The sequence below is a fragment of the Thermobia domestica genome, chromosome 13 (assembly GCF_964235325.1).
Source record: "Thermobia domestica chromosome 13, izTheDome1.hap1.1, whole genome shotgun sequence".
NCBI classification, from domain to species: domain Eukaryota; kingdom Metazoa; phylum Arthropoda; class Insecta; order Zygentoma; family Lepismatidae; genus Thermobia; species Thermobia domestica.
In genome coordinates this window covers 113,104,633-113,121,908 of record NC_137466.1, presented here as the reverse complement: position 1 = coordinate 113,121,908, position 17,276 = coordinate 113,104,633, and the positions used below count along the sequence as shown (strand labels likewise).

At 32.0% G+C, this 17,276-nt stretch overlaps 1 protein-coding gene across 1 annotated transcript in view; it reads left to right on the top strand.

Annotated features, from left to right (window-relative positions):
* The window catches only part of LOC145668437 (uncharacterized), a 35,689-nt gene extending 20,942 nt beyond the window's left edge, over window positions 1-14,747 (top strand). The window contains exon 3 of the mRNA XM_081736301.1: window positions 3,022-14,747. Coding sequence (XP_081592427.1) covers window positions 3,022-3,197 — 176 coding nt within the window. The 3' untranslated portion in view covers window positions 3,198-14,747. The remainder of the gene's footprint in view (window positions 1-3,021) is intronic.
* Window positions 14,748-17,276: the final 2,529 nt, after the last annotated feature.

The following is a 17,276-nucleotide window of genomic DNA, read 5'->3' as shown; positions in this document are numbered from 1 at the left end:
AAAAGAAAAACTATTGTCCAGAAACTATTATATATAAAACAATTCTTCTCAGAGTATAAACACCTCATCCAGTTCCTTGCCAGGTGGTAAAGTGCCAAGGACCGATGAGACGTTACCACGTTGAATAGAAACGGATATGCGCTGTATTAGATAAGATGTGGAGCGAACTTCGCCGGAAACACAAGAAATACGTCTTCCTACCTCCCTAATGAATTCAAGACATGCACCCCAAGCACCACTGCTGTATATACGAGCTATTTTTAGACGAGACAAAAATTGAATAATTACAGGTTCCCCAATAATAAGAATCGGGTGAGGTAAAATCAGGGGAACTGACGTCTATTCTCTTTGAGATTATGCGTTGTTCAGAATGATGTTGCAGAAGCCCAAGGTTTTAAATAAAGCTCATATTGCGGTAACTTTCAATGTGTTAGTTGATGCCAAGACAGTTTTCTTGGGATAGGAAGTAATATTATACGTGATATATCATTTGTTTTCCGTTTTTCTTTTATACTAGTTGTTGGGCCCAAGGTTTTGCCCTGCTGATCACTATAGGTGCTTTAGTTAACTTTTTCTAGTTACCCTACCAACCACCACAAATTCCATACCATATTTTTTCAGGGACTTCGTTATACACAACAGTCCTGTAGGTAGTGACATTTATTAGCGTCAGGCAGGCAAGTGATAGCAAACGTGGCGACATCTATTTTCATGACATTTTACTATTAAGAAGTAGCGTGATGTACTGAGAGTTTGCTGTTTATTTTAAGGCTGTAATTCCCAATAAAAGATACAAATAATGCCATAGATTCTGTAAGTGTTCGTACTGCATATTGTATGCTTAACCTATAGATAAATATAGGTTCCTATAGGTTTCTACTTTAATTGTTGTTAATATTGTTACGTATCTCTCAACTACAAATACTATGCAGATACTAAAATTTAAAGGTGTGGTGTCCGTACCTTGCCTTAAAAAGGAGTCCCCTACTCTGAAGATTAGTGACATTCCATGTGAAATTATCACATATTAAATATAATAGTTGCTAAACCATCAGCATTTTTTTTTTTAATGTATTTTCACCAAGGGTTACCTTACTAATGACGTGCTGAGAAAAATCATCATATTCTTTACATCTTAGATTTAGACTCATGTTTCTTCACTGCCGCGTGTGAAAGTAAATATTTGCAGTGGTGTAGAAAATAGACTGCTGCACAATTATGACAAAAGGTAAAAAGTTGCGGTTTATACTAGCTTAAAGCAGAGTTATTGGTCTTTCATTAAACATACATAAAGGCAAGATTATATTTTCGTGAAAGGAATTTTCAATTTCGAATGCAGCCATCAAAAGTATAAAATTTGCCAATTGTGAAAGCCTGTAAAATCAAAAGTACTTGAAATCACATGATAGGATTATCTGCACAAGAACTATGGCTAGAGAGGTTTTCAGAAATGATGAACTGTAGCTGGAGTTGAAAGTCCTTCACGCCAATTTTCGGCTCCGGGTAAGATGTGGACTACTTTGAAAACTTTGATAGGGATCTCTATTTCTTACTGCAGATTCTGATTTTAAGTGAGAAAATAAGTAAATTTTATTCGAAACATTTGTTTGGATTCATGTTAGGTGGCACTGTAGAGATAACTAGTTTCACTAACTAGTAAAATTTCTTCAATTTGGAGCTCCCGTTTCATTCCAGAATTAATCGCCAGACAGTACTAATCATTTGTTTTAAATGTTTTCTCGACTCGTGGAAGATATTGTAAAAAATTTCCTCTGCATTCGGTGTGAATTCAGGTAATTTAAATGTAGCAGTGCAGGTTAAACAAGGTTGTATTATATTCTAGAATAGCATGACAGATTGACATATTTCCCTTTTATAATTAGAATTCTTAAGTTCGCTGTTTTGTTTTTATCTCATGATACTTGTTAGGGTTTTGTGAGTTAAACTAGAGCATTATCTACAAGTATCGGACACGGTGTTTCTTAGCAATAATCGGACAAGGTGTTGGGGAAATTGTAGTAACGAAAGAAGGTCGTTACTATGAAATATAAAGAATGTGTATAAATAATGTTGATGTGGGAAAGGAGCCATAAGTGGCTGAAGTTGTTTTGTATATTGCAATGAAGCCATAAGTGGCTGAAGACATTGATAATTAGATTGATGAGCCAAAAGTGGCTGTTTATATTTTAGGTTTATGAGCCAAGTGTGGCAAGTGATATTTTAGGTGGTTTATAGTAAAACCAAGTGTGGCGTTGTAGTTGTAAGCCAATAAAAGTTGATAGTGAATAGAATGTGTTATCTACATTCTTAGCTTGACTTAGGTACATTTGGACGTTAGTTGAAATAATATTTCCGCACACTTAAAATTATACCCTAACAATACTTATCAACCACAGAATAGTCATTAAGGTTCGAATAAAACGTAGGCAGTGTTAGTAAATAACCGATCCTCCCATTTTTTGTCATGTCTGTGGTAGTTTGTAAAATATTTTAAACATAAAGTGAAAGAACCATAGAGAGCAAAATGCAATTTTTATCGTTTTTATATTCAATATTTAAACTTTCAAAAATAAAATTTGAATTATACTTCATTTCGCAAATGTTCACTTATTTCCTCACTATGATACTGAAATAATCACACTGAAAGTGTACCTTTTCAGTGTGATTATGTTTTCAGTAGGAATGTAAATTTAGTGATTTGACATTCGAAGTATTTTAATGATAAAATGTGAAAAGAAAGTCAGCTAGGGTCTGTATATTTAATTCTCTTAGTAAGTATTCTCCTAGTAAGACAGGACTTTACGCGGTATTCATCTTTCATTACGAAACTATAAAACGAAATGGTGAGTAGTTGGTAATTTTAGCCAGATAAATATGTTGGTAAATTCAATTGTTTTATGCTTTGTCCTTTCTACTAAAAGTGGTGAAATAACTAACTGTTAACGATATAACGGTGTATTGAATGAATATTGGTAATAGTAGTAATGTGGTAATAGTGCACTTTTTGTTTTTCTTCTACAGCTTCAAGTATTGCTGTTGGTACATTAGTTCCATTAATGTTTCTGCTGCTTGGCGTTGGGTTAGTATACTCAGCATATCGCTTTAAATGGGTTCAGCGTTTGCGCCAACTTCGAGTGCGACGATACGAAGAAGTTCTGATAGGCCAAGAGGATGATGATGATGAACCGATCGCATGAACGTAATCATTTAACGTTCCTCAACTGAGTCAGTCAGCACCGTCACAATCCGTGTAATATCAACACCTAATATCCACTGTTGTTCCATCTTTTGTGGCGTCTATTGCGTGTCTGTTTCAAATGGTTTATGGTGTGTTTAATATGTGATGCTGAATAGCGAGTGATGATCTTTCCTTGAAACCATTTAACAAAATGGAAACTAGTCAGTCTAGCACTCTGTAAAACGAATACATAGAAACACACACACACTTGCGTATTTACTATACACGCATATTGTATGAGATAAGAGGGAAAATGTTATGTTCTCATAGCCTGTGATATCAAACAAAATTGTGAAAAATGTATATAAGTATATATATATGGACAGAGTCAAATGTATGTGGTGATGGAGTGATATTAGCTTATTATATTACTACATCTTTATAAGATTGTTTTATTATAAAATAATTCGTATTACCAAGTGATCGGTATACTGGAAACTTACCATTTGTAGATTACACAAAATATATTGCTAATTTTCTACTAAAAATGTATACATATATATAGTCACTCATATATTTCCTATGTATGTAAAATCGTGTTTTGAAAAAGGAAGTTGAATGCCCATCTTGCTTCCGGAAGCTCTATATTTTTGTTCATAGATTGGATTCGTAGCAAGCAAAGATGTCATCTCTTCAGAGACTTCTGTGCAAGCCTATGTATCAAATATCCTCACAGGTGAAAATTGAAAGCTTGTAAAATAGGTGAGTGTTCAAGTTTTCTTAAACGTGACTGTACATAATACTACTATGTGCAATTTGTAAGATGCTTCTGCAGGGTTATTGTATAAAATGAATAATAGGATATATTCAGATACCCTTCAGTATTTTGTTTTATGTTATTTTTTAAAAATACAGTTTATTATCAAGTTTGTTCTTGACTCCTTAAATATATTACTATATAATATACTTACACAGTATGTACCTATACTAGTGTGATATCAGCTTGTCTAGTTTTCAAGAATTATTTTTATAGGAAAGAAAGTAAAACTATTTGGCGAAATTAAATCCAAATTGTAAAGTAATTGTGGTAATTGTTAGGGAACCTTCTCAGTGTGAATGTCGTGACAATGATTAACGTACTTGATGAATTCTATTTATAACACAAAAAATGTCAGTCTGTGAGTAACGCTAATTCCTAATAGTACACAGTAAAGCCAATAGGCGTCACTACATTCGCAAAATATCCATCTGATACTAATAGATGGCGCTAGCGTGCAGGCAATATGTAGATTTAAAACGATTTTGATGATTTGCGACTTATATTGTTTCAGTTTAATTATTTGAAAATAAGAAAGGGCCATAACCATATTTAGATCTGAACATTAATATTTGTGTATTTCTGCACTAATATATTGAGACGATTTAATTACAGCTTAAACTGTATTGTTTCAGTTTAATTATTTGAAAATGGATAGTGATGATATTAAACATGATCGTGCTTTGTTATTCATGATTAGGCCAAGTAAAGAATTAGAGCTTTAATTAAGCAGGATGTTAACGTCTTGTATACAGAGAGCCGAAAACTTAGGCGCGTCAACTAGTATTTGCTAAATTTAAAACAATAAACTCAATATTTTTTTAAATCATATTTTTTCTAATACCCAGGAAGGGAAGCTATTAGTTTTAAACATTTTCTGTACTAGTAAAAAATATACATTTTCCGCGAGTAATATTTTGAAACTAGTGCTTTGAAGAATATTTTAGATACAGAAATGAATATTGGTATTCTATTAAAAGTATTGATTTTAAAATCATAACTGTGCAAATACTAGAAACGTAAAGACAAATGTCCTTCCGTTTTTCTAATGGACTTTGTATGCAGTTTGTTTCAAACTAATCCCAAAACATCACATAATGAATAGTTCAAATTGTGGGGAATACATCAAAAATACCTTTAGCTAAAATGTTGTCTATAGTTTTTGTAGATTATATTAAAAAACAAAGTCTAAAACTTTTTATTACATGTTAGCAAAATCTTCCACTATGTTCATTGAAATATTATGTAGAAATGAGCTAGAATTCTGAAAACATTTGCAAACAAGTAGATAGAAAGCAGAAATAAGTTTCCTGAAATTGGTAATTATTTTATTATTACTATTTTCGGTAATCCAGGTGCTATTTTTCTTTCTAAACACTATCCACCTTACGCAGAGTCGTTTTGATGTATGATTAGAGTCATACTGAAGCTGACTATTGCAGGAAACATGTTAGTCAAACTCTTTAATATGGCACTAATCACGCGTCAAAACGACTCTGCATAAGACTCAATATCTCTTTCACTAATATCGAGAGTGTGAAATTACTATGTAGTAAGTATTATAACAGTGAAACAGTGAGTGCTGTATTAACGGTATTATTCTAACAACTTTCACAGTATGGAAAAAAAAAATCGTATGAGTCGTGTTAATTTTTAATTTTTACTTTAAGACTGATTCGTTTAATACAAACAAGTTATATATAAAGTATTGAACTAAAGAAACCAAATAAAATTGCATTATTTTTTCCTTTAAAGACTGATTTATTTAATACGATAAAGTAATGTAAAAAGGGATTTCCTCCAGAAAATATAAAAATTCTACTGAACACTAGACAAGCTGATTAATGTTGTGTAATATTGCCTACTCCCACATTTTATAATAAGAGAAAGTGTGGTATATTTCGTTATTTTCACAGTGCAATTTCTGACCGGTTGAGAGTTGCATGGTGCCTGAAAGGGATAGATTAAATATAGAGGAAAAACCAGTGTCACATGATGTGCTGTTCAATAGATTTGTTCTTTTATAGCTATATTTCTGTATATTTTTTATGTTAAATATAAAATGTGTCATAATAACAGCGCCAAATGTTAGATGGCTCTGGAAACATAATTGTATAGAATTCATGGATCGCTGTAGTAACTTGTTACTTTAATATATATATGGGAAAAATCCTGTAAAAATAATATTCAAGTTGCATGATGACCTAAATTGGCCATAAAGATAGGTTTATCTGACACGTCCAATTTATTTCTCTTGGTTCTGTGAGTCTTGCATCTACACCAACAGACAAGCAATTTTTCAACTGAAGGAGAATATTGAACACAGCTTGGCGCTGAGACACGCTTTCATTTACGGAAAATTGTCACCGAAATTTCGCAAAAAGTCCATGAATCTGTCACTAAAATCATGGGGTTAATTGTCAAATTGTATTACAATGCGTGTACCTTATATACAGTTCAATCTCATGGAGCACAAAGTATTGGATAAGAATTCTAGTGATTGGGATTCACTTTCAGTAGTAGATTCCGTTTCACAGAACCTTGTTATTGAGAGGGAGACTAATCAATCAACTTTATACTAAAATTAAAATAGCAGTACTTTTCGAATAAATTTGGTTTTATTAGAAAGTTAAATCTTGTCCTCTTGTTGGGACACTTCTTTATAATCAATTAGCTACAAAGTGGATTTCTCTACAGTCACCAGTTTTGTTATGAACTTCATAGTGAATACCTCAATTTGAGTTCGTTTTTTCGATAACTAACAGGGAAGTGCACTCCCTATAAATTTTGCAGAGAACTGTATTCAAATTGATCCATTTGATATAAGATTGCTGACAAACGAGCATTCTAGGAAGAGGTCGACTTGTTACTGGACTGTACAATCGTTTTTGAGTGTGTTTCTATTATTAAATTTGCTAATTAAATGTTATTATCCCATCTTAATGTTTGTTCATTTGTCCTGCGTGCATTGTATTAAGTAATTTTACTTTTATGGGATACTTATAATGAAGTTAACATATGTAAAATTATCCCTACTCATTTTGTTTTCAGTATCATATCAGTAAAGCAATTTAGCACATATAGAGCCAAATAGCAATGTAAGACAAAAAAAATGTAAAGTAGCTTTTTTTTCGGTAAGAAAGAAAATGGCGTAAAAACAAATGTTAGTGAGAATGTTCGTAACTTCTAGCTGACATAACTTATTTCAAAGTATAAAAAAATTACAAATAATACTTCGTAAGGATGAAATATTCAGAATTAAGTCATACTACCATTGTAAATTTTAGTCCTAAGGAAAAGGAAAAAATGCACAGATGTAAAAAGTAAAGTTTAAAATATATTTAGATTCCACCCTTTTATATATAAACAAATTAATGATCTCAGTTCAACCTCTGAACTAAATTACATAGCTTATTCTGCTCTATGTTAATAGAACAATAAATTTCTAGTTATAAGAAATATACCTCCAACCTTTATATTTCTATAAACATAAATCCTCAGTTTTTATAAGTGTACATTTTTATCTGTAAAAATTAATATATTATTGTGCCTTGTAGATATACTGTTTTCCAAACACATTTACAGAGTACATATAAATACAGGCACTGTTTCAACCATGGCCACCCGTAGGGTGGGCAAGAAAGAAACTGCCCACTCCTGAATTTTTAAAGGGGACTCAATTCTTCGATATACATGTCGAAACCTATTAGATTTGCTTACTTACACACTGTAATATTTCACATATTCGTATTAAATACTGCTTTGCTTGATGGTGATGTCCAGGTGATTCTAAAAGTTTTCTCATTCCTGCAACATGCCCAAGTTTTGAGTGCTTTGTGAGAGCTTTTTCCTATTGTAATTAATTTATTTCTTATATTATCCACTGCTTATCTGTGTTGTCATGTTGCTTTTATCCTTGTCATAGCATTAGCTTTCTATCTTTTCTATCCTGCACAGTCATATCTACTACTAATCAAGGGGGTTCCCACGTGTGTGTACCTATTGCCGTCCTGCCCCGGCAAAGAAGATTAACATGTCTCTGTGTTTTAACCAGTCCTTGTATTTGTGTGCGCTCTAAATTTATCATTTGCCTGGGATAATGTGTTTTTGTTCTTTTTTGTTTTTAATGTGTAACAGAGGGGTGAGAAGACCTCTCTGTCGACGTGCTCAGCCACACCTTTTCAATCAATCATATTAAATACTATAGTACATTTATTGTAGTAACCCAATAGAACTATGCAATGTGCGTACAAAAATATTATTTTACATGAAGTATTAATGTCCACACGTGCATCAAGATGTGTGTGTGTATTTTGCGACTGCGCTTGTGTGTTAGTCTTTTAACCCCTTAGGAAAAAATCCGGCGGACTTTCCTGGTTTCAACTTGACTTTTTGAACGCATTAATTGCGCATAATAAGGATATATACTCCGTATGCAAGTAAAAGTACTTATGCATGAACAAACTCATTAGTTTAATAATATTCTATTAAAAGCAATTAAAGAGTGAAGTTTAACTTGAAAAGGGAAAAAACAGAAATGTGTAATTTGAGTCTATTCTGCAGTGACAATATTATATATATATATATATATATATATATATATATATATATATATATATATAATTGAAGTTATATTTCAGTGTACATTGAACATCTATATTATCATCGTGAACTTTGTAATTTAAGCGCAGGAAAGCCAATTACAGACGAAAAGAAAATAAGATTACTTTTACGTCTGTTCCTTTCCAATCACAAACAATACACTTCTGGATTATGTATTTCGAGTGCTTGCTTGTTTTCATCATCAAGAAAAGACAAAAAGATTTTAGAGTTCATAAAGATTATAACACTTTATGATTTTTGAAAACCATACATAAAAACTAAATTAAAATACACTGAACAATATAATGGAATTTTGTAACTAGTCTGCCATCTGTATTGATTAAAGTTAAGATAAAAAAAAAAAAAAAAAAAAAAAACACTCCATACTTCGATAAAGACATCAATACGGTGGTTGTGTAAATCATCATTAGCAAGCTTAAAATGTGAATATTTAAGGTGATTAGTGAGATAGATATATTAAAATTTGTCTACTCAATCCGAACTTACCAATAAATACGAAGATACAAAATTAACTTTCACTACACACCTAATGAAAAATGAGAATTAATTGCTAGAAAATTTATATACGGTAAATAAAAGAAAAAGTTAATTTTGTTGGCTCATCATATTTTCTATATATATAAATCAAATGATATTCACGCACCGTGGGGTAGTCTGGGTAATATAGCGGTTAACACATCGACATTATAGGCACAAAACACTACTTCGATCCCCAGTCCAATCGTACATTTTTTCATTTTTTAAATATACTAGAAAACCACATTTTCAGTTACTTTGTATGCACCATTATCTAATACTCAAAGACTATTGTATCTTGAGGTCAATTTTTTGCCTTACGTCAGATGGAATTTGATTGTAGTTCCAGTGGGTCTAAAGCAGGGTTGGCAAAAACCATGGTTTTTATTTAAAAAACCAAAAAAACCGGTTTTTTTGGTTTAAACCAGGTTTTTTTGGTTTAAACCAGGTTTTTATGGTTTAAATAATTTCCTTTATATATTCATATTATATATGGACAGAAATAAGTTTGTTTCGCCTTGATGTTATTATGCAACAACCGGGTTATGCTGGAAGGGGTCACATAAGCTTAAAGCGGAATAAAAACCGCTTCTCGAGTTACATCCGAGAGAAATTGTCCTCCATTTGAACTCGGAACCAGGACTAATTGGCCACAAATGCGATACGTCTGCCGACTCACTCATGAAGGAATCCTGATAAAAAAAATACGTTGTATTGATCTTTACATGCTTCTTAATATAACTGTCAAGAGTCATTTCAGAAGGATAAAAAGATAAACAGTTGCACAAGTGAAACCATTACACAGAATTACATATGAATTTCAAAGTACTGCGGAGTACAGAAGAACTAATTTAGTTCAAGTTAGTTAACAACGACTTTTATTGGTCCAAATTAAAGAAACACACCGACTTAATAATCTGCATATCAATAAGAAAAGTGAATAAAAATACGAATTATTTGAGTCCACTTTGACTCAGACTCATTTATACATAAATAGATACCAAAGATACTTATTTCACTAAATGCCTCTCGTAGGGTCTGTATGACTCCCCCCCACACACACACAAAAAGTACGGCATTTTCGATGTATTTTATCAATAGTAAACATTGAAACGAAACAATATTTAGAATTTTTCTTCGATTGCAATTACATAACAATAATGACAACTACAAAAAATCACAAAATAAACATTTATAAACTTATATAAAAAAAAGTTGCTTTTGTAGTATAATATTTTTGAGTAATGAATGGGGAATTTAGGTCTGAATATAATACGAATAATATACGGGAGTGAAACGTGATAACCCACAAATGTGTGTTCATCAAGATTTTACAAACACTTACCCTTTTACGAACATTCTTTTGTTTTTTGGTTTAAACCAGTTGGTTTTTTTTAAAAAAACCAGCTGGTTTAAACCTTGGTTTAAATCATGGTTTAAACCACCTTGGTTTAAACCAGCCAACCCTGGTCTAAAGTATTATGTTTATTGGCATATGCATAGACTTAACCAATCAGTAGAGTGGTGTGCCCACCATTTTTTCGTTAGTGGAAATGTCGAAGTAATTGGAATTTTGTAGTATGTATTGAGAGGAGGTATAAGTCAGCCCGTAAGTTCTAATAGTATTGTGGTCTATTTTGGAGGTGTAAATACTGTGTGTATAAATAAAAGTGGTTCTGAAGGAGTGATTTCACTAGTATGATTTGTTATATGTGTCTCCCAGTTGCTTCTTTACATTTAAGTATACCGATCTATATCTCTGCTGACTGGAGTAAACAGAGCTTTTAAGATTGGACCTTTGAACAAATACACAATCAAGTGTATTAGCATTCCTTAAGTTGATCTACATTTTATACAGGCTTCTTACATCAATAAAGAACTTAGCTTAAAACCCAACAGCATTATCAAGGTGATGAAAGTTTTAAACGTAGGAAACGTAGGGGAAAAAATCAAGGATGCAGGAGGACCTGTCTAAATGCAAATAAAACATCCACGTAGTTAGTAGTTATGGATTGACTGAAATTGATCTCTGTAGACGAACGTAATTCATATATTTTAGTTAACGCAACTCTCCTACTTTCTTGTACTCCCTTTCTTCCTTGTATTCTACATTTGATATTTTTCGTTGTCTCAATAATCCTTCTTCTGTATAGTGAAAGTTCGGGATCAAGGTTATATTCATCTAGAGTATCCAAGATAAAAGTGAATTTAGTGGTCTTCAGCATCATAATATAAAATTTTTAAAAAATCGAACAAAAAAAATAGTAGCTACATCGAACAGAAAGATATGCCAATAAGTACAAGATCAGAAATAAGATTGAAATTTTTGAACTATGTACGACATACTCTAACAAAAGTATGTATCATTTACATAATTTCCTTTGTTGAAAAAACTTGTTAATGAAAGGACTCTTTGAGTACATATTTCTGGAGTAAAGATAGACGCCACAGTTTTCTTCAATTTAAAATAAACTGCATTCAAATCAACTCAGTGCAAGTCTTTGGAAAAGAATTATCAAAGTGGAAACCCTCTTTTTCTGTCGACTGTATATTATTTTATTGGTTCAGCAGGGTTGACTTTTTTTTTTTTTAATAAATAAATAAATTTAAAAGAAAAAAATCTCTTAAATCGTGTGAACTTCATGGTGAAATTTCCTTGTATCTAAAGTTATTTAGAAGATCTTCTCTCACACATTCTGGATATATTTTAACTCAGAAATCGTTAATGTCAGTGATTTATAGAAATCAAGAATATTTTCTGCATATGTATATGTACGAATTGTTTAGAGCCAGAGTGAACTCAAATGACGTCTTTATTCGCTTCTTTTATTTATATGCAGTTTAAATTAGGTCGCTGTATTTCTGAATCAGTGAACTAACTTGAATTAAATTAGATCTTCTGTACTTGGTAATCTTGGCCATTTATTTTAATAATATGCATAGATATAATTCTGTGCAGTAAGTAAGTCTTAGAATATTTACAAGTATGCAAGACAGTACAATGTATTTCTATAAGGTGGCCGCTTCGCCTTTCTGATCAAGAAATCGCTTCCAGATGAAGGACAATTTCTCTCGGGTGCAGATCGATTAGTGGTTCGGATCTCATTTTAAGCATTAAATTGCCAGATTTTTCAGGAGAAAAATGGAAGGTCTTACGATATGGAAGATTTCACCGGGGCACTTTCATTAAAAATAACTACAAAAAAAGTAAAACACAAAAAAGTATACTACAATTCCACGCTAAGCCGTAGGTTCTTGTCTCATATAACATGGGTACTGAAGGAGATTACACTCAATCCAACAATCAATTACGTTACACAAATCTTTGTTTCCTTTTAACTGCATTTTAATGAAGATTGCATCTCTTAACCGTTCAACATTCTTTCTTTATACGTTCAGAAATACCTGCAGGACTTATCGAAATTCGCAAGCACTTGGAGATCTGTTTTCATTAGTTCACAATAGCTTCTGTTCGTGACATAACAATCAATCAAAACCGTGATATGATCAGGACATTGTTGGCAGTTGCTAAAACTAAGTTATTCTTAATCATAAACTTGGAGTGCCGGTTAGATACGAGGTAGAAACGGAATATCTTGTATTTTCTCTCTGAATACTTAGTTACATCGTTGGGTTGCATTGTTAATAGTGTACGAGAAATCAGCTCTGTCAAAATTTATTTATATCCATAAATTAAATCAATAAATCAAACCTATTCAAACTAATAAAACCTGGTGTAAAGCAAAAACTTACTTTTTTTTTTTTACATAGTTTTTGCGAATCCTGATCAACAGTAATAATTTACATAACTGTACAAGTATTAGGAATCATATACTTTTAACTAAAGTTATTCATATGTTGTTACTAAATGTGAATTACTTCAGAAACAAAGAACTTCTGATGATATATATTATTGTCAGTAATAGTTAACGCCACTTTTCTGGATTTATATAATAAATGCATGAATGTAAACGAGATGCAATATGTTGTTTTGATTGCCAATGCAATGATTGCAAGAAATGTACCCAAACAATTATACAGTATAAATAGCTGGGATTCATGAAATGTTTTTTTTATTTTATTTTATTTTATTTATTTAAGGGAAAGAGTTGGAGTAAGAATTGCGTTGTAGCTTGTTTCGAGAATAATTACGTTGAGAGCATAAAAATATTTACAAGTGAATATATGTTTCATTTATATGTAATGAAAATTACATTTACAGAATTTGTTTCAACAAATTGCTACATTTTCCTTCTTTTCGAACAAATAAATAAGTAATCACAGCATGAGTAGGATTGTACCAAGCGAAAGTATATGATGTATTTGCACTAATATTAAACATTAAATTCTTTAGATCAAATCACTACTTATCTGAAACTTTTATCGATAATGTTAAACGGACAAGTTTTCGACAGCTTTTTATTATTATTATTATTATGTTATGTTGCAGCTGACCATTGGCGTCATTATGTCATTATTGTTATTTTCAAAATTTTTGTACAAGTTTAGTTGGAAGTCTGTCAATGATTGCAAATAATAGATCAGATCCTCAAATTATAGTTATCATGTTTCTATTTATTTCTTGTTTACTAGATACGAGGGCTGTCATGATTCAAGTTAATTGTCAATACCTTACGTCCAACTCAAATAAGCTGAGCTGATGTATTTGCTAGTTTAAAATGAAAGTAAAATCTTTATTTAGGGTTCTGTTGTTAATCCTTGTAAGCCAAACGAGCAGGAATTGATGGAATAATGTAGGAAAACCTGGAAAAAAATCTACAAATACGATATTGTCCAGCACAAATTTTCATAGTCCGAGATGGAACTAAGGTAAATTTCACACCAAGTAGTGGTTGTGACAATGTAATTGTCTGAATCTTGTTATATAGATACATAATGTAGGCTTACTTATAAAACAGTCGTATCAAATACTATTTTTACATGATGAATATTAAATTATAAAATTATATACGTATAGTATTAGTGCATTGTAGTTTTCGTAGAGTGCCCTGTACTTCTTTTAAATTCATGTTATTTCACCATGACCATTGTAATCATCTCCATTTCCCTATTACGAATCGACACATGTAGGTATAAAAGTATGGAAGCGAAGAGAATCTCTTTCTCTTTTAACATAAAACCATGGTAAAATGATTTAGTTTATTCATAGGATAATACATGTCTTGATTACACTTTTCACCTTCGATCATGGGGTATGGTATGTAACCTCTGAGTTACTGCATCTCGCACTATATGATTTGAAACAGTTATTCATGAGTTTTATATTTTTATCTCTCAAGAAGAGTATAATTGTGTAAAACTACTTTTTAAATTTATTTAATATTGTTTAAGAGAAGATTTTAAAAATACGTGTTAAATATATAAATTTTTACCTATATTCCTATTTCAGGCACTATGTATTTAAAATGATATTAAACCATGAAACTGTTCAAATACGTAGGTTGTGTTATTTTCTTCTTACATTACAAAAGCATAAATAATGTTGAAATTAATACATTTTGTATGTATAGTATCTGCTATATTTATATATATAATGCATAAATAACGTATATACTACTTCGAAATAAAGAGTTTGTTTTTAAAATATTGAAAGTGTCTCTGATCATTGCAAAATTTCAAATAGCCCATTTCTTTTTGAAAGCTTTTCCAACTTAATCATCATGACCAGAAAACTTGTGACGTTTCATTACTAAACATTACTAAACATTTCATTACTAAACTAATTAGAAAATAATGGCAGCAAATGACAGAACACTGAAGATGGCACTCCAAGCCCTTTAGCTAAACCCTTCATCAGGTTTGAAGGGAAAAAAAAAAAAAAACGATAGAACAGGATAGTATCAATAAAGCACCCAATTAGGCGTCACATTGGAATGGAGTTTAATATGCTGACTAAACTCAAATGAGATGTTTCCTTTTTTCTTTCTTTTCTTTGATGAAACCTTTTAGCGGAAGTGTTTTTTTGTTCCTTATTTATTTATTTATTTATTTATTTACAAAACCTGTTTTATATATTTACCCTGTCTGAGAGAGAGATTTTCAAGAACAACTTGGTGAATCGCTATTACGTTTGACCAGAATGTAGAGTGTCAAAAACTTAAGAATCGAGTTCCTTGATAGATGTGATTCATACAGTTCATCTCAAGATATGGACAATCAAAAAACATTCCTCCATGTGTTCTTATGGTATTAATTATGGATAATATCCTTTCTTGATACAGTACCCGCAGTACTGTAGAGGTTAGCGGATTAGTATAAAACTAAGGATACAACATACTAGTCTGTCCGCGGAATAAACGTTAAAATGAAACTAAATGAGTTTCAACTCAACGAAACTAAAGTCTTAAATATTTTCTCTATTTTCAAATATTCATTCATCTTATTGCAATTTTTGAGTAGGGAATAGGAGTGAGGGGAAATGCCCCTTATCATGATCCAGAAAACTATGGCAGGGTATCTACCAGTCGAGAAATTGTTAAGTGGGCAAAGAAACGCAAGAAAAAGCCAATAAATTAGACCTGTGATCCAGAGTCTTTCTATCACAGTGACATTAATTTAGATGACGTCCATCAACAAGAAGTATTTGATATTGGAACGTGTTCTCTTCATATTATTAATAATGTTTATAAAACAGCTCACAAAACTGGTTGACTGGCAAATCCGTTAATTTCGATGCATTATACTACCTTTCTAAGACATTCCACCCAAACGTGCCGACTATATTGGATATTCAATTTCTACAAAATTTCCATTGAAGTTTTGTGCAATCAGATGGGTTGAAATCTCAAAAAAAAATGTTATTAAGAGAGCATTAGAAATTATTTTGCCCCTGAAGAAATAGGTGGAAGTAGCCAAAAGCAAGTTACCTGCAACCGAGAAATTCGATAAAGTAATATATGCTCTAGCAGGGTGTCTACTGACCTGGAAAACCTTGAAAACCTGGAATTAGCCTGGAATTTACTTTTGGACCTGGAAAACCTGGAAATAGCCTGGAATTGGACGAGGAACCTGGAAGTTTTAAAATTATTTTTCAAATATTGTTTTTGGGATTGGTATGGAATAAGTATATTTTTGTAAAATAGAAGAAAGTTATATACTACAGCGTAAGTTAAAAGCCAATAATAACTTATTCAGTGGAGATGTAGTTGAGAAAGACAGACAGACTTGAGCAGAGTGCAGGCGCTGAATGTGAATTGTGATTTTTTTTGCAGTATCGTTCGACGAAAGCGTAAACACTATCTCACAGAAAAGTCAAATGGACTTAGTAGTTCGTTTCTAGCACAGTGACGGAAATAAAGTTTTAACACGTTATTTAGCATTAGTATTCCTCGGACATGGTACTGCCCAGGATTTGGTAAGTACATTTATAAATACTTTCAGGGACAAGGGTCTCGATATCTGTAAGTTACTTTAGGTTTCTCTTGATGGCCCCAACGTTAACTTGAAATTTCTGAGTGATTTGAAGGCCTATCTGAGTGAAGAAAATGGTGAAGGTCCACAGCTTTTGGAGACAGGAACGTGCTCTTTACATATTGTTAATGGGGCTTTTAAGACTGCGGATACCAAAGCTGGTTGGAATGTGGCAGAGTTTTTGAGAGCGTTGTACTATTTATTCAAGGACTTCCCTTCAAGAAGAGCAGATTTCATGGCAGCATCTGGAACAGCAGTTTTCCCTCTTAAGTTTTGTTCTATTAGGTGGGTGGAGAATTCTAGTTATCAACCGTGCCATAACTATGATTCGTGCTTTAAATTTTATGTTGATGCAGTGAAAACAAAACCTCCTGAAACATCAAACTTGTCTGAAAGCAAAAGCCCACATCTCTGATGTACTGTTGCCTGCTAGATTAGGGTTCTTTCAGTCCGTATCTGTAGAACTAGAAGAATTCCTCACTAAGTACCAGACAGACAGTCCATTACTACCGTTTCTATGGAATGACCTAAACACGTTGATTCGTAGTTTAAGCCGCTTCGTGAAAAATGATGTCTTAAAAGTAGCTAAAACTTATCAAAAACATCTATTGAGGTCAGTTTTTTTTAATAAGGACATCTTAAAATCACTTAATCTAGTTGATGTTGGATTTTCTGCGATTACATCGCTTAAAAGAGTGAAGAATGTTGATA